This window comes from Bison bison, unplaced genomic scaffold (genome assembly GCF_000754665.1).
Source record: "Bison bison bison isolate TAMUID 2011002044 unplaced genomic scaffold, Bison_UMD1.0 scf7180017864373, whole genome shotgun sequence".
NCBI lineage: Eukaryota > Metazoa > Chordata > Mammalia > Artiodactyla > Bovidae > Bison > Bison bison.
Window position 1 is genome coordinate 3656422 of NW_011494945.1, and position 21363 is coordinate 3677784.

Sequence of the window (21363 nt, forward strand, 5' to 3'; positions counted from 1 at the left end):
GTGATGAGTTCTGGCAGATTAAAAAAAAAAATAGTTTCAAACAATAAATACATAAAGAAATGGAATGAGGAACTGGAACTTGTGAGCTAATGAGAAAAATTCTAAGCTCAGGAAAACGGTGTCAAAATGGGAGACAGTTGCAACAGGGATTGACAGATTGGAGTTTAGATCGACGGGCTCAAATGAGGGATAGGTCACTGGGTTGTTCCACTTTCATCTGAAGAATCATGTCTATGCTAGCATCATGTGAATAGATAAGAGGATGGAGGTGCTGCTTCAATTGTGAAGGCAATATTCACTTGCCTAATAAAATATGAAAGCATGCCAGTGAATGAAAAGTCTATTGGTGAATGCTGACCTACCATTTCGAACAAGTTTAACAAGCAGTTCAGCCCTTCAGAAAGACAGTGACTGATTAAGGCTAAACGCAATAGCAGTTGTGTCTGACTGTGACTTAACAGAGGGGTGACTTAAGGACAAGAGAAACATTCTTAAATTCTTTTCCTTTTGTGGTCAGCAGTGGCCTTATTTTTTGTCTGATCTACAGGTCTGAATCTGGCAGAGTTTAAAATGATAAGTCATCTTTCTCTTTCCTTTACTGCATTTGATTTATTCCATGAATTGTCCACAGGCTTTCCTGAGGTACCTATCTTCAGGCAGAAATGACCAGATCCTGAGTTTCATTATTCTACTGGGAATGGTCACGGAATAGTGCTCTCAATCTTGCTTTCTAAACCATCCATTTGCTCCTGGCCACGGCCAGAATCATCATGGTGTCTGGGGATGGGTCCTTTTCTAGAAAATCAGAGCTACAAAGCTGAGTGGAACCCCAGACTCATTCTGTCTCTTTTTTATTTTACAGAGGGAATAAGCGAAGGCCAGGGAACTTGAGACGAGCTCAAGGCTGTGACTGAGAGAGGCAGCCCTGGGATGGAAACATCAGGTCTCCAGCGCCCAGGCCAGGGCCTCTTCTCTCCACTGTGCTCTTCCCTAGGCCCCTTAGGGATCTGCTCGTCAGCACTCATCATAACACCAGGTTAAAAACCATACTAGACCTTTCCCAGAGGCGATCCCACTGAATTAAGCACAGAAATGTCACAGGCTCATCTTCAGTAGCTAGCTGGAAAGTGAAAGTGTTAGTCAACCAGTCATGTCTGATTCTTTGTGACCCCATGGACTGCAGCCTGCCAGAATCCTCTGTCCATGGGACTTCAAAGACAAGAGTACTGGAGTAGGTAGCCATTCCCTTCTCCAGGGGATCTTTCCGACCCAGGGATCAAAGCTGGGTTTCCCTGTATTGCAGGCAAATTCTTTACCATCTGAGCCACCATGGAAGGCCCCAGATAGCTGGAAGAACTGCTTGTTTCAAGGTCTTTAGTATACAAACATTTTCACCCAGATTTCTTCCCTTAGAATACAAGCCTGGGCCATGATAAACCTAGTCCTTAAATTGTGCTCAGATAGCCCAGTTCACAAAGAAAGAGAATAAGACTTCATTTTTGTTCAGTTGTTTAATGATGAAATATGTCTCCTTCCATACATACATTCCCTCCCTCCAATCCCATGGGAAGAGATCACGCCAGGCAGAGAACTTGAAAAGCAGCCTTTGCGTCTTGGTCTGCTACTGCCTGATGTTTTCCTTTCTCTCAGTTTCAAGTTGGATAATGGTGCTGACTCCACAGAGTTGTCAGGAAAGTTACTTGGGATAGTGTAAGTGTCAGCATTCTGCTTACTCAAAATGAAGAGAAATGAAGTCCTATGTAAAATGTCATAATTCTAAAACATTTTAGTAATTATAGAGTCTGAATTTGAGTGCCTGAGAATACTAGACAGGAAACCGTCCCTTAAATTATGGTCTGTGTGCTGTGTTGTGCTGAGTTGCTTCAGTTGTGTCCAACTCTTTGTGACCCTATGGACTGTAGCCCGCCAGGCTCCTCTGCCCATCGGATTCTCTAGGCAAGAGTACTGGAGTGGGTTGCTTAGTTCCCTAGAAAAGCCTGTTTACTTCTATGAACTTATTCATATGGATTTTTACTATATCTGAGTCAACAAATGAAAATTCAAATAGAGAAGTGAGTCCGTTAAAGGCATGATTCATAATAAAAATCACTTTGGACTGAAAGAGCCAAGTAATTAAGAATGAAGTAGTTGAAGCTATGAATTATCTGGATGGTGCCAAGGAGTAGGATGGGACCTTACAATGAAGCGCTAGATATTATCTTAGATTGATAATGTGACCACAGCCATATGACAGACTGAGTAGCAGGCTCCACAAAAAATGTTAACAAATATTAGGTACCATATTGATAACAAAGCATCTATAATTAAGCTATTGCTTCTGAATATTAAAATGACTAAAAGTGAAAAATAGTTACTGAATTGCTATAGATAACAGAGAATTCTATTATCATCATTAACCTATCTCTCTGTCTTTTAGTTTTCTCCAGAACACATTATTCATATAACCATAGGAACAATACTAAGTTAGTAGTAATAATAGCAGCTAGAATTTATTGAGTGCTCACTATTGCCAGGCATCATTCTGGGCAATTTATACACATTAACTTATTTTTACCCTCACAAAAACTCTATGAAATAGGTACACTCCCCATTTTACAGATGTGGCAGCTGAGGCTTCGAGAATGAATTAACTTCCCAAGATCACACAGCTGGCAAGTAGGAAAATTGAAAACAGACAATCTGAATCTACAGACTGGGTTTTTAACAAATACATCTAAATCCTCTTCTAATAAATGTCTCCAAACTGACAAACTTATGGAAAACCAATATACACCTTGTTTGCTTTTCTGTTGTCTCCTTCTAGAAGAATAACATAGCTGCTCTGTTAGTGATCTATTTCTCACTAATACACTCATTACAGTCTCTTTCAAAAATCACATGTATTAAATTCCTACTTTTTAAAATCAGAATCCTTTTCTTTGTATCAGAAGCCTTGGGAGTTGATTTAATAGGAAAGATTAGCTTTTTATTAAAGGAAATATGTACTTGTGTATGTATGTGCTCACTCAGTCGTGCCTGACTCTTTGCAATCCCATGGACTGTAGCCTGTCAGGTTCCTCTGTCCATGGAACTTTCCAGGCAAGAATACCGGAATGTGTTGCCATTTCCTACTCCAGGGGGGTCTTCCTGACCCAGGGATAGAACCTGAGTCTCTTGTGTCTCCTGCACTGGCAGGAGAATTCAACACTGAACCAACCACCTGGGAAGCCCAGTGTGTACTAAACTTTAGGTAAATATAATCAAAGACAGTGTAGGACTTTTGAGGAAACAAATGAAGACCAAAAAAAGGAGAAGAAGAAAAGAAAGCAAGAATGAGACAGAGGAAGGGAGAAAACTATTAGTGGTTATTTGGAAGTAGTTGAAATAGTCAAAGTAAACCCAGGGTCAGTAATTAATCAACTTTACTTAAGTATGAAGTATATGATAGATAGAAGATGTCTTAAGGAATTACTGTCAAGCTGGCTGAATTACCTTCCACTGGCAGAGGAGAATGTGTTGTTGCCTGGCAAGCTCATGATGGTGTGTGTTGGCAAGTACAAAACCTTGTTTTCTTTCTCAGCCTATCCATTCCCTTCAAGGGTGAAGTGTCAGGGGAAGGGTGCAGGGGGCTGACTTGAAATTCAGCTCAGTTTCAAGGAAAAAATGGTTTTACAAATTGAGATGGCTGTGATGCAACTGGATTGACCCAGAGATGGGGAGTTAGGTTTGGGAGACACAGTGACGGTTCATAAACATTATTCTATGTGTCACCTGAAGCCTAGACTGTTATTGCAACAATCTCCCAACTCGTCCCCCAGGCTCCAGTCTCTCCACTCCAGCGCTCTCTCCACATGGTTAACTCGCCTGTGAGCCTCTCTCTCCCCTAGCAGTAAACTAACTCTCAGGTCCATACTTATCCATTCCATACTATCTCCCATCATCCACCCAAATGAACTTCTCACAATGACTCAGCCAGTCTGCCTTTGCCCTTGCCCTTGCATGAACATGCATGTGTCTTCACTTTTCTATTCCTATGTCTATACTGTTCTATTTGCATGACATTCCCTTCTCCATGTCCTTCCCCCACCACTCTTCCCATGCCTAATTCCTATATTTTTGTGGAGATCCAGCACAAATCTATAATGCCTTCTCTTAACTGAGCTCAAAGGGTTCCCTTCCTGCTTAAAGCAATGGATTTGCACCCACCTTGACCACCTACTGTTACCTACATGCTACAAATCTTCCTTACTAGACTACAAAGTTGTCCCTAGTATTATCCACAGTATGACCCACAATGGCTTGTAGATCCCAAGTAAAAACACAGTTTGTGCATGATGTATTATGAATTTATAATGTTTTAAAAACAAGTCTTTAAAACAGGAAGGAATACAGTGTAAGAATCTTATATGAGTCATTTAAAAAAAAATCTTGTCCAAAACTGAATGTTTCATCATCTCTGTTACCAACTTACACCTTCAATTTTCCTTTCCATGTTAGTAATGGCAAATCAATCATTTAAGTCTGCTCAGGCCAAAAGTTGGAGAAGGAAATGGCAATCCACTCCAGTGTTCTTGCCTGGAGAATCCCAGGGACAGGGGAGCCTGGTGGGCTGCCATCTATGGGGTCACACAGAGTCGGACACGACTGAAGCGACTTAGCAGCAGCAGGCCAAAAGTATGGACCTCAGCCTCAAGTCCTTTCTTACTCTCATTTCTCATATCCAGCAAATTTCATTAGTTCTACATTCAAATAAATCCAGAATCTCATGACTCTTCACATCTAATGCTAATACTGTGGACCAAGCCACCATCATCTCTCACCTGTACTATTGCAAAAGCCTCTGAATAGTCTCCCTACTCCTTCCCTCATCTCTTTCATCAAATCACATCACTTGTGTACAGAACCCCCAGATACTTCCCATCTCACTCAAAGCAGAAGCCAGGGTCTTTACAATGATCTCAAAGGTCCTGCATAATCTACCCCACATGGCCCCCTGCCTTTCCGACTTTATCTCCAACTACTCTTTATCTCAATCGCTTTATTCTAGCCTCTTCCTCAACAAGGCCTGCATTTTCCATACTCTGCAGCCTTCAATCTCTATCACACAGCATTTTATTCTTATCCATAGTATTTACTTGACATAATGGATTCCATACATATATGTATTTCTCTTGCTTGTTTATTCTGTTTCTCCTAACCTTGCCTCAGTAAGAAGATAAACTTCACAAAGGCAGAAATTTTGATCCAATTCTCATTTACTCTATTCCAGAGTCTATAAAAGTGCTGTTTTTGAAGTAGACATTCAAAAATATGTGTGGAATAAATAGCTGATGAATAAATCTTATTTAGAGTGTTAAATTTTCAAAGGCTGTAGGTTACCTAATGGATATAGTGGACAGAGACTTGAGAATCTTTCTTCTAAATGTCAGAATCTGCACATTTGAACTTTTAGAACAGATCAGTTTCTCATTTGTTAGAATGAGAAACTATTCAGTTTCTCAATTCCAGACTATAAAACACTGTGGAAATATAAGGCATTGTTATGGTTATGTGCTCCCTATTTGAAATTTGTTTTCCGAAGTCTGTTGATTTCCCAAGATGAGCATGTCCAGCATGTGTTTTCTGGAGAATAATGCAAGGGATGCAGAGCAAGACTATAGAACACTTGAGTTAGCATCTTACAGCCTAGTCTGCAGCTGCTCACACAAAGCAGGTTAGAACACATTTTGGCCCTCCGCCCTGCTTATACACCCATCATATAGCAAGTCTCCTCTAAAAGAGTCTTCTCTTCCCTTTGTGGTGCTGGGGGTGGGGTACGTGCAAGGACACACAAAGCCCTTTGCTCAGACCTTCTCTTTTGAATGCTGCCCAATTCTCCTTAATTGTATAATTTCATTGTCAAGTCTCAGGTGCTCCTGTTTTCTATTGATCTCATCCCTGAGTTAATGGATGCTGATGCCTCCCTACTCAGTTGATTACATAACCACAGAGCATCCGTCACTTCCCTTTAGCCTGATGAAGTAATTATTCTAGCAGACCTAAAGGAAGGCCACGGCAGAGGCAATCGATAGTCCTCATTAAGACCATTCTCTCTCATCTGTTGGTTTCATCCCTTTCTCCATCAGGCTTGGATCAGGACATCCTCATTGCTATTATCATTCCCAAATGCTCTCTGAGCCCCTTCTTCATGGGCACAGTCCCTGCCCTTGAGGCTGATGGAGCCACTGTGAAAAGAAAGGACTTCCCAGCCTCCTACTGGTCCCTCAGCACAGCACTTATCCACACTAGCCAATCTTCCTAAAATGCTGATCTGAACGCTGTGAGCTATACACAGTAACACTGGTGTTAAGTGATATGACATGGAGAAAAAAATATATACGGTTTGATTCATTATAGAAATGAATCAAAAGAAAAAAAGTAGATGGAATCTTTAAAGTGGACATTTATTAAAATATATTTTACATACACAAAAATATATATAATGGAATACATAAAATATAAGGATGATGGAATTCATTAATATAAATGCAACAGAAGGCATATGCATTTTCAGTGTTGTCAGTCATTGCCCCAGAGTGGTATGATTCCTGGTTGTCCCTCACTTCCTTCTTGCTGGATATCTGTAATTTCCTATTCTACTGTAATTATACTGTATTTTACTATACTTAATATATTTGGTTTTTGAAGCTGAAACTCCAATACTTTGGCCACCTGATGCAAAGAGCTGACTCATTTGAAAAGACCCTGATTCTTGGAAAGATTGAGAGCAGGAGGAGAAGGGGATGACAGAAGATGAGATGGTTGGATGGCATCACCGACTCAATGGACATGGGTCTGGGTAGACTCCGGCAGTTGGTGATGGACAGGGAGGCCTGGCGTGCTGTGGTTCATGGGGTTGCAAAGAGTCGGACATGACTGAGCGACTGAACTGAACTGAATATATTTGGTACTTTAAAAATTCTTTAAATGCCAACATGAGCAAGTCATTTCCGGGCTTAAATTTCTTAACTTGAGAAAATGGATCACAATTTTATGATGGGATTGGTCACAGAAGCAAGTATGAGCTCTCCTCTACTATGAGATTTCCAGCTGACCATCAAGTAGCAGAAGTTAAGGTTGAAGAGGGGCTCTTCCGCACACTCTCCTCTCCAGTCACGCATCTCCTCTTTGAATGATTCCAGTGGGAGTTCAGGCCACCTGAGGAGAAGCAACAGCAAGAGTGCTGGGAGAGGATGGAGCTTTTACAAGTGGTTCTTCCCTATAGATAAAATGCCACGCTGTACCCTTCAGAACTGGTTAAGAAGGTAGGTCTCATGTTCTTACCACAATTTAAAAAACAAAACAAAACACCTTTATTTTTTTGTTGTTCAAAGTTGTTCTTCCTCTCAAAAGTCTTCTCAAGCTATTGAGCAGGACGTCAGTGTAACTGAGAACAGCTCCCTAGTCTTCAGATCTGCATTTGGGAAGGATCCTTCTATTGCACCTAGAAGCGAGTAGGAGGCTGGGAAGCCCTTTTTCCTTACAGGGCTCCTCTCAAGTCCCTGAAGGCCATGCATAACTATGCATTGTGAAGATGGGGACTCAAAGAGCCTTTGGATATCCCATGGTCTTCCCACCCTCCTGTGGCATTGGAGCTCTGATGCGTTTGTCCTCTACATATATGGTTTCCCCTTGGACCACCATTCTTCCCCTCCTCTCCACAGTTAAGATGCACTGTTTCCCCCTTCTGCAGCCTTTGCCCACCCTCCCTAGCCAAGTCCCAGTAAAGGGCTTGTTCTATATAGATACTTTGATGTTGTTTAGTCGCTCAGTTGTGTCCAACTCTCTTGTGACCCCATGGACTGCAGCCCTCCAGGCTCCTCTGTCCATGGGATTCCCCAAGCAAGAATACTGGAGAAGGTTGTCATTTCCTTCTCTAGGGTATCTTTCCAACCCAGGGATCGAACCCGTGTCTCCTACCTGGCAGGTGGATTCTTTACTACTGAGCCACTAGGGAAGCCCATACAGATACTTAATTATCAGGATATCTGGACTTCCGCTTTCTATTCCTGGTAATCACTTTTTATTCCTTACAAGGGTCTACATGTGGTCTGTCCCACCATTCTCTGAATTCCTTGGGAGACAGCATCATGTTTTTATTATTTTACCCTCAGCATCTCACATGCCACATAGAAGTGTTCGATAAATGCTGATTAAATAAATAAGCAAATTAATGAATACATTAAGTAGATAATGGACAGAAAGGATGCAGGCGGCACATGCTAAGGCCAGATGGGGCTGTGACAACTGTCGGAGTCAGGAGACTAAGCACAGAGAGCACGTATTACCCACATCCTGAACAAAAGCCTGAACAAACTGATGGGTAAAGAACCACTTTTAGAAGTCCCATCCTCTCCCAGAACTCTTGCTGTTTCTTCCCCTCAGGTGGCCTAAATTCCCACCAGAGTTGCTCACAGAAGAGACTCGTGACCAGAGAGGAGACAACAGGAAAAGAGGAACAGGAAAAGAGACACCCTGCCCCCGCCCCGCCTCCTTCCTCACCTTCCTGCCACTTGACTATCCATTAGAGACCACATGGCAGGGAGAGCTCATACTTGCTTCTCTAACCAATCTCATCACTAAATTGTCACTAGTACACAGTCCCCACAACAATCCTCTGTCTAATTATGTCCAAGATTAGCACTTAAAAATCCAAAATAGCATCTGACGTGACTTTCTATTTGCAGAAGGGCACATGGGATGCATTAACAACACCCTCGCTAGATCCTTGGATGCTATGGACAGGCCCAACAACCAGGTGCTGAAGGGAGTGAGCAGCCCTGATATTTATCTGTTGATAACTGTAGTAGGGGACTCAGAAGAGAATTCCAGAACCCTCTGTTGATAAAGCCTCCAAACCACCAGATCAGCTGCTGCTAGAACTAAAAATAGCTTGGTCTGGTTGGGAAAGGATTGGTCTAGGAATCAGAAGGCATGGGACCCTCATCCTGCACTAACCAGCCTAATGTCCTTGCCATGTAACACCATCTAGTGAAAGTGTTAGTCGCTCAGTTGGGTCTGAGTCTTTTCGACCCCATGAACTGTAGCCTGCCAGGCTCCTCTGTCCATGGAATTCTCCGGGCAAGAATACTGGAGTGGGTAGCCATTCCCTTCTCCAGGGGATCTCCCCAACCCAGGGATTGAACCCAGGTTTCCTGCATTGCAGGCAGATTCTTTACCATCTGAGCAACCAGGGAAACCCCATTTAACCTCTTAGCCTATTGCAATGTTGTGCTCTCTTCTGTGCACTGGGAATGACAGAGCAGCACCCCTTCCACCACAGGGCAGGTGGGAGTCCCAGAAGAGAGAGTGGACATGAGGTACTTGCTGAACGCCTGGAGAAGGAGACAGGGAGAGTCGTGATAAGAGAGCAGTCACACTGGAGACACTTCCCAGTTGTAGTGTTAGCAGAAATAAAATTCTCCCTTATTCAGGCCTTTGATGGTCTTGAGGTGGGCCTTTGGTGATGATTACCTTTGTTCTAGTGCCTTCCAATTTGCCATAAAATAGCCAGTCTCCCTCCTCCCCTGCCTGCTCTGTCACTCTAAGATCCATGAGTGCCTCATTCATGGTTATACAGGGAAGTCCCAAGCAGCAACGAGAAATGTGAACAGCTATTTTCAGCAAATGGAAGGTTACTCAAGTCACAGGATAAAAAAACATAGTTATTTTTTCTCTTTAAAAATAAAGATTCTATTCTTTTTTAAGACTTTAAAATACAGTGTAGTTAAATACTAAATACTGAGCACTAACTTTATGCCAGGCTGTGTTAATGCTTTAGTCACATTATTTCATTACTCAATGAAAGTGGCATCATGATCCCATTTTACAGATGAGGAAACTGACATTCAGAGAGACCAAGTTCTGTCAAGCTCCCAGAACCACTGTAAACAAACCTAGGATTTGAAGCCTATTTTCATTCATACAAAACCCATGTTCCTGTGTATTACTTGCTTTGTCTCAAAAATAATAGAACTGCCTTATGATCCAGCAACCCCACTGCTGGGCATACACACTGAGGAAACCAGAAGGGAAAGAGACACGTGTACCCCAATGTTCATCGCAGGACTGTTTATAATAGCCAAGACATGGAAGCAACCTAGATGTCCATCAGCAGATGAATGGATAAGAAAGCTGTGGTACATATACACAATGGAGTATTACTCAGCCATTAAAAAGAATACATTTGAATCAGTTCTAATGAGGTGGATGAAACTGGAGCCTATTATACAGAGTGAAGTAAGCCAGAAGAAAAAACATAAATACAGTATACTAACACATATATATGGAATTTAGAAAGATGGTAACAATAACCCGGTGTACGAGACAGCAAAAGAGACACTGATGTATAGAACAGTCTTATGGACTCTGTGGGAGAGGGAGAGGGTGGGAAGATTTGGGAGAATGGCAATGAAACATGTAAAATATCATGTAGGAAACGAGTTGCCAGTCCAGGTTCGATGCAAGATGCTGGATGCTTGGGGCTGGTGCACTGGGATGGCCCAGAGGGATGGTATGGGGAGGGAGGAGGGAGGAGGGTTCGGGATGGGGAACACATGTATACCTGTGGTGGATTCATTTTGATATTTGGCAAAACTAATACAATTATGTAAAGTTTAAAAATAAAATAAAATTAGAAAAAAAAAAGAAAAAATATGATATTCACCACACAAAAAAAAAATAGTAGTAGTATCTGTAGAAAGAAGATGAGGAGGAAGAGTTAGAAGTACACATTTAACAAAAAATTAAAAGCTCATATGTCTTGAATAAGTGTATTTCTACCCCCACTGCTCAGGGCTCTCAGAGAATCTGAACACTACCTGGCAAGCAGGAAAAAGAGACTCTGAATGAAACAAAAAGTGTGCAGTTAATTGACATTAAACGAAGGACAGGACATAATCCTTCAGGAAACAAATGTGAACAGCTTCTGTGTACTGATGAGGTCTATGTCTGAAGTCAGAATATTATATGTACATAAATAATAGTAACAATAATAAAAATTACTATATTGAAAGTTTTTTTTTTTTTAACTGAGAGTGGGACAGGATATTTGAGCATCAAGTTTTTCCCCTTTAGAGTCTGGTCATCTTGTCTCCCAAAATAAGTTTCTTGAAGAACCAACCAAACCAAATATATATGCTTAAGTTCTTTTACTTAATTTAGCAAGTTAACCAGCTTATGTGGAAGAAGATGATCGTAAATTAGCTTAATGGTTCATTACAATACTATTTTTATATCTTAAAATGAGAACATTACAGATACTTTGGGATATAGGAAAGCTTTTTGCTTCTTCCAGCTTTGGTACTTTTGCACTATACCATTTTGTTCTTGAAAAATCAATGACTTTAGCATCAGATTTACCTGTTCTAGTAGTACTTTTACCACATACCTATTACCAAATGTATATAACAATACTTACCTCATTATAGTGAAAATGGAAATAAATTACATAATGCAAACTTTTGACACCTAGAAGGTACTCCAAAAAAATGGACATGTCATCTCTTCTGTCTCTGAATTTGTGGCCTTTATTTCGCAAGTTTCAGTGTGGTATAAATGTGAAAGATAGTTTTGGAATCAGTGAGAACTGAGTCCAGCTTTCTACCAGCTGTGTGATGGGCAAATGTCCTAGTCTTTCAGAACCTCCCTTTTTAATTCTATAAAAAAGAAATAATAGTCCTATTTTGCAAAAATGCTGTGAGGCTTACAAATAACACATGCAAAGTATCTGGCATATGATAGCTGCAAAATAAATGCCTGCTTTGTATATCCTTAGATAAAATGATTTTTGTCCTATAAATAGAGCTAACAGGTTTATTGAAATGTTTTATTGCACGACAATTGTGAGTGATTTCAAACACCTCAGAACTTAAGTGTCATTGTATGAGTGTCTCATCTAATCCTTTTAAAGACATGTTTGGGTCTCATGGAAATGTTTAAAGCTCCTTATAAAGCCCATGAATGCAAAGGTATCTTAGCTGTAGTGGCCACTGACCCATCCACATGGGTACCCCAACATAACTGTAGCTCAACTTCACCCCAAAGTCTTGGAAAGGTTACATGACAGACAGATGTAGTAGGCATGAGATTACAGGCCAAGAGGAAGAGGTCGGGCTATAGGCAGTATATTTGACAGGCTCATACACTGCAAGCCTTGTTTCGGGCCCCTTACAAAGCACCGCTTTAGGAGGAAAACAAGATGTTCTTTGTAAATAAAAGTTCATGCATTTGAGTAATGAAGTCATTTTCCAGCGCTGGAGTGAAAGATATTCTTTTCCCAAGCCCTCTGGGTGAGGACTATTGGGAGGAAGAGGGTGGCCAGCCAGTCTCCAGGGAAGGTATGAGCACAAAGACGGCAGCAGCCTATCCCTAGAAAAGGAGAAAGCTGCCCAAGGAAGTGGGTGCCCTCTTCCTTGCCATCTGGGAGCATCCACCTCTGGCTCCAGCCCGAATCCCTTTCCCACCCACTTTCCTGCAAACCAGCGGGGCCACATAAAAGATCTGCATAAATATAGATAAGACATCCGGCACCTTAGCTAAATAAATAAGAGAAGTGAGGAAGCAATTACAAAAGCTGAATATTCATCTGGGGCACTTGGACGGGCTCCAAACTGAGAGGGGAGGGGAGGACGCCAGGAAAGGCCCAGCCAGAGTGCCTGAAAGACCAGCTTGGAGGGGGAGGTCCTGGAAGAGAAGGTAAAAAGGGAGTGGTAAGAATGGGTGTGGGAAGGAAGCCAGGGCAGCGCAACCCTTAGTCCCCACCCGAACGCCGGGGACAGGAGGTGGCCTCCGCTCCCGGGCTCGTCCCAAACCCATCCGCCGCTCCATGCTGAGCTTTAGCTTCATCCATCTGTACATTCTTTAGCCAGTGTCTCTGGGGAGAGAGAGAGAAAGTGAGAGAGGGAAACAGAGGGGAGAGAGAAAGAAGAGAGAGGGAGGCAGGGAGGGAGGCCGGCTCTAGCTTACTCTCTCACTCTCCCTTTTTCTACTAAGTTGCTCCCGGGGCTGCCCTGAGTTCCCACATCTGGATACCGCAGACGCAGAGAAGGTACCATAAGCGAGGCACCACCGCATCACAGCGGGGACTGGCAAGGACTAAGAGTGGCCGAGCCCCTGGACGAGCCCTATCGGATGTCAGCGGAGAGATGGCTTTGAGCTCAGCCTGGTGCGCAGTCCTGCCCCTGTGGCTCCTCTGCGGCGCCGCCTGCTCCCGCGCCGCGTCTGGGGACGGCAGCGCCTTCCCTTTTGACATCGAAGGGAGCTCAGCGTTCGGCCGACTAGACCCGCCTGAGACCAGCGAGCCCCGCGTGGCTCCCGGAAGCCTGCCGCCTGCTCCCAAGGTACAGTGCCCCTGCCGTTGTCACCCGACTGGGGCACCTGCGCCCCGTGCTGCGTGTGCCACACTCGTTGTTCCCCTCCCCCGCCTTCCCTTTTCCACCCGCCTTGAGAGTTTCACCTGGACGAGGTCAGTTCAGAAACTTGAAATAAAGAGTTTTACTTTGTACTTTGGATTTGGACTTTGTGAGTTGAGAGCGGAGACTTTGGAACACGTCCTTGTTCGAGCTGGCAAAAGGGCATGTGTCCTGAATACTCTGAGTCAGTAGGCTAGACTCTCACCTGGGGCCACAGCGGCACTTCTGTGACTTTCTGCCGTTTGTATGTTCCAGTAGAGGCATTTTTGTCAAGTCACACCTCATAATGTGCGTGCCCTGCCACTGGCTTCCTGCTCCTCCTCTCCGTGATATTAGGACAGTAGGAACAGCAGTGCGCAGCCAATCTTTCGGTCACAAATTAATCAGAAGGTCCTCAGCAACAGGGGAGGGTGAGGGGTGGGTGAGGGCACCAAAGAAGCTGTTAGGAAATTGCAGAGCAAATACCTTAAATAGACAGGGGCCATTATATTCCAGAAACAAGAGGTCATGATGAAAGTCAAGCCCCAAACCAAATGTAAAAATGATGAATATATGCTATTGATGATAGTCAAAGAGCTGTTGTTTGAATTCCTTGCAATAGCATTTACATTGAAAACATAACCAAAGTGTAGAAATTGGGTAAAGGAAGATGGATCCAGAGTAAGTGATTTAAAAGCTCCTTTAGCCAAGACAGACAATAGCATGTCCAGTGCGTGGGGGATGCTAAGTAGGAGGAAAATGAAGTCACCTAAGTTCATGGGAAAAGAAAGAGCAGTTGACCTAAGAAGACACACATACACACACCCTATAGCTATGGTTACAGCAACTGTAGAACCAAAGCTATTATGTGGATCGATGCCATTTCTAACAGCACTGAAGTCTGGATTATTGCTACTAGTCCTACTAATTGTTAGTATAACTGTAGCTTTATTAATTACTACTGATAAGATATGCTGCGTGAAGATGGTCCTTCTCCAGGAGTGAGCTCTACCCACGCCCTAAAATGAGGGGAGGATGGGTAGGGCCAGAGCATACTAACCCCTATTGTGATGTGAAATGTAATCCCCATGAGAAAGAGAGGCATGCCTTCTAGTCAACTTTGTACTCAGATTCGGAGAGAAGCCAGATCGGGAGACACTCCACACAGTGGGAAGGCTTCACTTCTCTACAGGCTTGGAATCAACCCCTCAGGAAGCATTATCTCCACCTGTTGCTTTGAGTGTGGAAAGTTCCAGGATGAAATGCTTGACTTAAGAGTAGGAATGCCAGACAGAATACAGGACACCCAATTAAATTTGAATTTCAGAAAAACAACAAATAGATTTTTAGTTATATCTCAAATATTTCATGAGATGTAGTTATGCTAAAAAGATTTTTCATTGTTGATCTGAAATTCAGTTTATCTGGGCATTCTGTATTTTTACCTGCTAATTCTAAAAAGACAGGCGCACATAACTTTTTGTAATTCTCCTCTCACAAAAAGTAAGAAAATCATTATTTTATTCTTAGGGAAACTTAAATTTATTGCTGAAACCCCAAACAATTTCTTATGCCCTCACATACCCAGTGAAATAATATGAAGTCAGCACATCAGAGTTTTAGATTGCAGGCTTTGCAGTCTGATGATCCCAAGCTCAAATTTTAGCTTCTGTGCTCCTTACCTTGAGCAAACTACAGATGCCCAACTTGCAGATAAAGAAACTGAGGCTTAGAGAAGTTACTGATGTCTACATCATACTTCATATACTAACTGTGATGAAATTAGATAAAATACATAGAGGGCTTAACACAGTGACTGACTGGAAATGCTTTATACATCCCAAGTGTTGTCTTTATTATTATTATGAGCAATACATGGATTATTGGACTGAAAGAGACCCTTATTTGGGAATATTTCTCAGAAGTTTATTTTTATGCTGCTATTTTACTTAATATTGCTTGTCTGTACCTTTTCAATCAAAAAGAATGTCCTGTAGTGAGTTAAATTTGTAACACTGTCAGAGACTAATAGGTTCAGAATGCCCATTGAGGTTTTTGGTTTAGGGAAACAGAAAGAAGCTATTAGTCATTCAAAGTATATGATGTAGAAAGGGTGGGATTGGGGTAATTATGTCCCACTGCATAGTTTCACATAATGCCTCCAGTCAGCCTGTGGTCCCACAGCGATCCCAGTGCCCCACCAGTCGGGTTTCCCATGCTCTTTATAGCCAGGAAGGAGACCTGAAATCAAATACATTCTGGAGATTTAATAACATGGTACAGCCACTCTGATGAATTGGTTCAGGAGGCTGTATTTTCATCTATAGAAAGAGAACATGGGTTCATACAGAACATTATTCGTGGGAGGTTCGAGAAGTGGATGGAAGTATAGTCTAAAAATATTCATTTTATTTGAATTGGATATATACATGTGTGTATATATATGTGTATATAAATGGTTATTCCTCAATTTGCCTTCAAAGGGAAGGAAGAAAAATATTAACGCAAGCATGGAGCAGTGGAAGGTGCTAGGCTGGTGGTCTTTCTAAGGCTCCCCCATGCTCCTCCATAGCAGGACTGACATCCTCTCCACCCCTGAGCCCTCCACCCTCAGCACAGAGGTAGGCACACTGGTGCACAGTGTGAGTTGGAGAACATACGCACTAAATGTACATTGAGGAAAAGGATGGGATGTGCTGGCTGACCAAGAAGGAAGGCCCCTCCCTACCTTCTAAAATAAGCACAAGCTTCCCTCAGGATGCAGAGAATGTGAAAAGAGGAGCACCCATGGGTAACTCTGTGCTAGTTGGCAGGATTTCCTCACTATCTAGGTGAGGAAAACACTAGCTTTGTTTTTTTATATAAGCAGATAATTTACTGAGTCCATTATTCCTGAGTATTTGGTGACAACAATGATTTTCAGTAGGTAGGGGTGGGGAAAAGGGAAACTAGGTAGTGTCATAAAGTAGATTTAGTATCCTAATATTCCACATTTAAGAAAACAAAGTCTTAATTTTATTATACAAGTGAATAATAGGCACAATTGAAACTAGGCACAAATCTTCGTGGCCAATATGGAGACGCAGAAGAACGGGCGGGGATGCAGGGACAGAGAGAGTAACGTCCCCAGAGGAGGGTATCCAAGTGTCCTTGGAAAGAGTGACATTCTTGTCTATCAGAAAGAAGCAGGAGTTAAACAAGGTCACAAACTCTAGGTTAGCGGTTGATTAAAAGAAACCATTAGTTGGGCATATTTCTCAGGACTTTATGGTGCTGTTTTACTTAATATCACCATTTGTCTATATTCTTTGTGGCTGGAAAGAAGCCACCCAGAGACTCAGAAGGAGAATGGGGACTCTGCTGGAGGGGCAAAGTGTGAAGTGGTGGAGTGCCACAGCACTGTTACTGCCTTTGGTAGGTTATTGAGAAAATAAGGGAAATAACTGACAATATTGAGCAAACTTCTCTGATAGGGGAAAACAGGAGTTTATCTCCTAATAAACCTAGTTTATCTCCTGGGTTTTGCTGCTGCTGCTGTTAGCTTCCCTCCAAGAAAATTGTGCCCCATGAACTGCATGTACAAGTATACCCTGCATGAGACAAACCTGCTTGCTAAAGACAAGCACTATGAAGGAGACTCATTCTGATGTACTTTTCTTCTAGACTCCCTTCATGGTCTATTTGTGATCCTGTACTCCAACACATAGTTAGGTGCCTGGCCACTAAAGGACTGCAGTATGTTTATTAAAAGACAGCTTAGATCTCTTTCACTATCTGCTTTCCTTTTCCTTATCTTGCTCCTAGACTTTGAAAGAGGCTCTGTAGAATCACACTAAGACTTCCAGTCACTGGCCTGGGCCATCATTCTGTACCGTTCTTCAACAGTGTGGTTGGTAATTTGACACCCTCACATCCACCCTGACACACAGTGTGTGTGTGCTTATGTGTGTGTGTGCTCTGTCGGTCTGACTCTGTCTGACTCTCTGTGACCCCATGGACTGTAGCCCACCAGGCTCCTCTGTCCGTGGAATTTCCCAGGCAAGAATATTGGAATGGGTTGCTGTTTCCTACTCCAGAGGATCTTCCCATCCCAGGGATCAAACCTGTGTCTCTTGCATCTCCTGCATTTGGCAGGCAGATTCACTATCACTGTGCTACCTGGGAAGCCTATTTCATTCAATATCCTCCAAAGAGGAGGTTTTGAGTTCTGCCATGTAAACAGCAATAAAGCAAGGGCCAGGAGGAACACACAAAAAAAGTAGTCACATTCCAACCCTCAAGGAGTAAGCAATCTAGGATAGAAAGATATATATATAGCCACTATATAAAGCAGAATGAATTCATGTTCTGTAAGAATGACTATCACTAATGCCATGGGGGTAATATAGAAAAAGTACTACTCCTGGGGTAGGAGAGCAGAGCACAGCCACTCATCAAACACTGAAGAAGGCTCGTAGGAAACATTGTTTTAGAAGAACTGGCATATAGTAACAACAACAACAACAATAATAATGGTAATACCGTGGCCTATAGATGACATTCATTGAGTATTTACCATGTGTCGGACACTGGCCTAAGCACTTGCCATGAGTTACTTCCTTTAACCCTCATAACAGTTCAATAGACTGGCATAGTCATCATCTCATTTTACAAACATGGAAACTGAGGCACAGAGCATTTGCCCAGGCATCCTACCTGGTAAGTGGCACAGCTAGGAAGGAATTTATGAAAGTAATTCAACTTGCAAGAGTATCTGGGAAAGTGTGGCTAGGTAAATAGAACTATATGTGGAAATAATTTTTGTCAAAGTTTGGGAATAAAATGAAGGTATATAAAATACCATTCAAAGACCATTTATGCAGGGTTTCCCTGGTGGCTCTCAGATGGTAAAGAATCTGCTTGCAATACAGGAGACCTGGGTTCAATTCCTGGGTGGGAAAGATCCCCTGGAGAAGGAAATGGCAACCCACTCCAGTATTCTTGCCTGGAGAATTCCATGGACAGAGGAGTCTGGCGGGATACAGTCCATGGGGTCGCAAAGAGTCGGACATGACTGAGCAACTGACACCTGACCTGCTAGATGAATAGCACAAATTACATGGCCTATATTACAGAATTTATTATAAGATTGCTGAAAAACAGAGAATTCCATTTGCTGTGATCCTAAAGTTCTCAGATGTAACCAGAAGAAAAAATTTTAATTGTGGTAAAATATACACAAAATTTACTATTTTAACCATTTTTAAATGACATCAGGTACATTCACCATTCATCATCATCCATTGCCATCCATCATCATCACCACCATCCATCTCAAAGCTTTTTCATCTTCCCAACTGAAACTCAATACTGTATACATTAAACAATAATTCCCATTAGCCTTTTCCCCAGGCCCTGGCAGCCACCATTCTACTCTAGGTATCTCATATAAGTGGAATCTACTTGTCTTTTCTTATCTGCCTTACTGCACTCACTATAACGTGTTCAAGCTTCATCCATTTTGTAGCATGTGTCCAAATTTCATTCCTTTTTAAGGCTGAATGATATTCTATTCTATGTGTATATCGCATTTTGTTTATCCATTTACCTGTTGGTGGACATTGAGTTGTTTCTACCTTTTGGCTGCTATGAAAAGTTTTCCTATGAACATTGGTCTACAATTATCCATTTGAGTTTCTTCTTTCAGTTCTTTTGGGTATATACCTAGAAACAGAATTGCTGATCCTATGGGACAGAGAAAGTTTTGAAGCTCAGATTTTTATAGAGGCCAAGCAAAAAACAACTGGGCAATGAAAGGAACATGTCCTATGAGTGATGGGGCCCAAGAAACAGCAGAGGAAGCGTGCCTCTCCTGGGGGCACCCACCTCTGTGTTTAACGAGAAGATAGAATCTGGATTCTTCAGTGAAATTGCTGACTCAATTTTTTTAATGCCCTGAGGGAAGCACAGCTGATGGTCCAGTTCAGCCTGAAGACTGTTTATTTGCAGTCCTCTGCTTTACATTTGAAATTCACCTTTCATCAAAGGCGTAATGTGCTCATCTGGCCGGACAGATGTGGTAGGAATCTAGCTCCCCTGCTTTCTAGCTGTTTGACTTTTAGGCAGATTAGCTCAGAGGCTTGGTTTGTTTGGTTTAAAATGAGTACAAATGTATTTGCCTTATTTGTGAAGTTTAAGTGAAATTATGTATAGAAGCTGCCTAATGCAACGTTTGCCCTCATTCTCTCTTCTCTCCTTCCCTCCTCACCCTCTTCCTTCCACTATCTGTTTTTATCTACCTGCAAATTTATGTTTGTAGTATTTGCTTATTTTCATCTAAATTTTTATTTATTCTGTAAATTTGATTACTCTCAACTTTGGCTTACAAATTTGTTGATTATTCAACATTGGAGAAGGAAACTAGCTTAATTATTATAATCATTGTATCCCTAATGGTTCTTTAAATATAACCTTTCCCCAGGAATCTGAGTAGTTAAGAAAAATGAATGAGTTTTTCAAAATCTCGAAAAAGTTAAACAAAAAGAAAAAACGCAATAAATTTGATATGACAAGGACTATAACTTTTTTCCCCCATTAATAATTAAATTCTCAAATCTGACTTGTTATAATTTCCTTAAACATATAATGCCACAATACTCCTCTCCTTTAGGAATGGAGTTTTTCCTTGCTCAAAGTAACCAAATAATGATGGCCAGACATAATTCTGAGACATTTGATTGATCAGAAACCATTAAAATCAGATCATCAGCACATGCTCTGAGTTCCAAAACTTAGCATTTCCAAACAATCACGTGTTTTCTAAAGCAGGTAATCTGCTACTTGACTGAGATATAGTCATCACATAGAAGAATATTTAAGTATCTACTCCAGCATTTGCCAAAGAGCAGCATTCTTTTTTCAGCTGTTTTTTCTTTTTGCTCCTCGTGTGGTACAGTTAAATTCTGGGAAATGGTTTACTAAAGGGAAGTTTAACCACAGATGTTTGTAATTCCAACTTAAGTTTCCCATCAAAGTCTTAATGAAATTCAGCTGCCAGCAGTGCAGCTCTGAATCTGAGTCTTTTTATCCTGAGAAACTTGGGGAAAACAGCATTCCGAAGATGAATGGTAGTGGGAAAATGTCCATATTAAAGCCCAAATCCTGTACGTAAAGGAAAAAAAAATACACAAAGAAACAAATTCTTAAAAAAAAAAAAAAAGAGAGGAGTGGTCATATTGAGTAACATGCAATATGGCCCTCTTTTCACTTCCAGGAATTTCTTAGTTTGTGTGTTGTGTTTTCTTGGAAGCTAGAGATTCTAGTGTTTACCTAAATGGAGTCGAGTATCAACGTTTATGACTCCATGGGAACCAATGAGTTGGAGAAATCCCATAACATTAAAAGCTGCATTAGCCCAAGTCTCTTGGAGACTAGAGCAGTGATCCGTGCTGCATTCTACAGCTAACAGGACTCTCGAGCACAGTGCAGACTCTATATTAATATTTATTTTGAAATTATGCCCTCCATTACAGGGAGGGGCATGGCTGCTTTAAAGGAGATCGGGATGTCTAGAGATCAAAGACGTCCTCACTTAAATTCACCGTGGACGTGACTGCTACGCGCTATGCTGTTGTCTATTTACAAAGTGAACTACAGCATGGCACCCTGCACTGAGCAGCTCTAAAAAGCTAAATGTGGGACCAAAGGATGCATTTTATAGACACCAGCAGAAGGCAAGACAACTGTCTAGCAAAGCTTTGAATTATGGGATGCCAGGGCTGTAGAACCATTTAGAATCACAAGAGCCAGAGCAAAATCAGGGTTTAAAATCATGGCTGGCTTCTCCTTCCATAGCAGAATTATTCTATAGTGCCTTTCAAGATTCACAGTCCCAGTGTGTATGCTACTCTTTGATAAACAGGGCTATAATCTGACAAGCTAAGTGTGCCCTAAG

At 41.9% G+C, this 21363-nt stretch overlaps 1 protein-coding gene across 4 annotated transcripts in view; it reads left to right on the forward strand.

The window, feature by feature from the left end:
• Nucleotides 1–12605: 12605 nt before the first annotated feature.
• LAMA4 (laminin, alpha 4) overlaps nt 12606–21363 on the forward strand; it is a 149592-nt gene continuing 140834 nt past the window's right edge. The window contains exons 1-2 of one of the 4 annotated variants that reach the window (XM_010856579.1): nt 12606–12735; nt 13033–13379. In XM_010856579.1, coding sequence (XP_010854881.1) covers nt 13185–13379 — 195 coding nt within the window. In that variant the 5' untranslated portion in view covers nt 12606–12735; nt 13033–13184. Of the gene's footprint in view, nt 13380–21363 lie in introns of all 4 variants that reach the window. The other 3 variants (XM_010856580.1, XM_010856578.1, XM_010856581.1) reach the window with 3 other exon arrangements.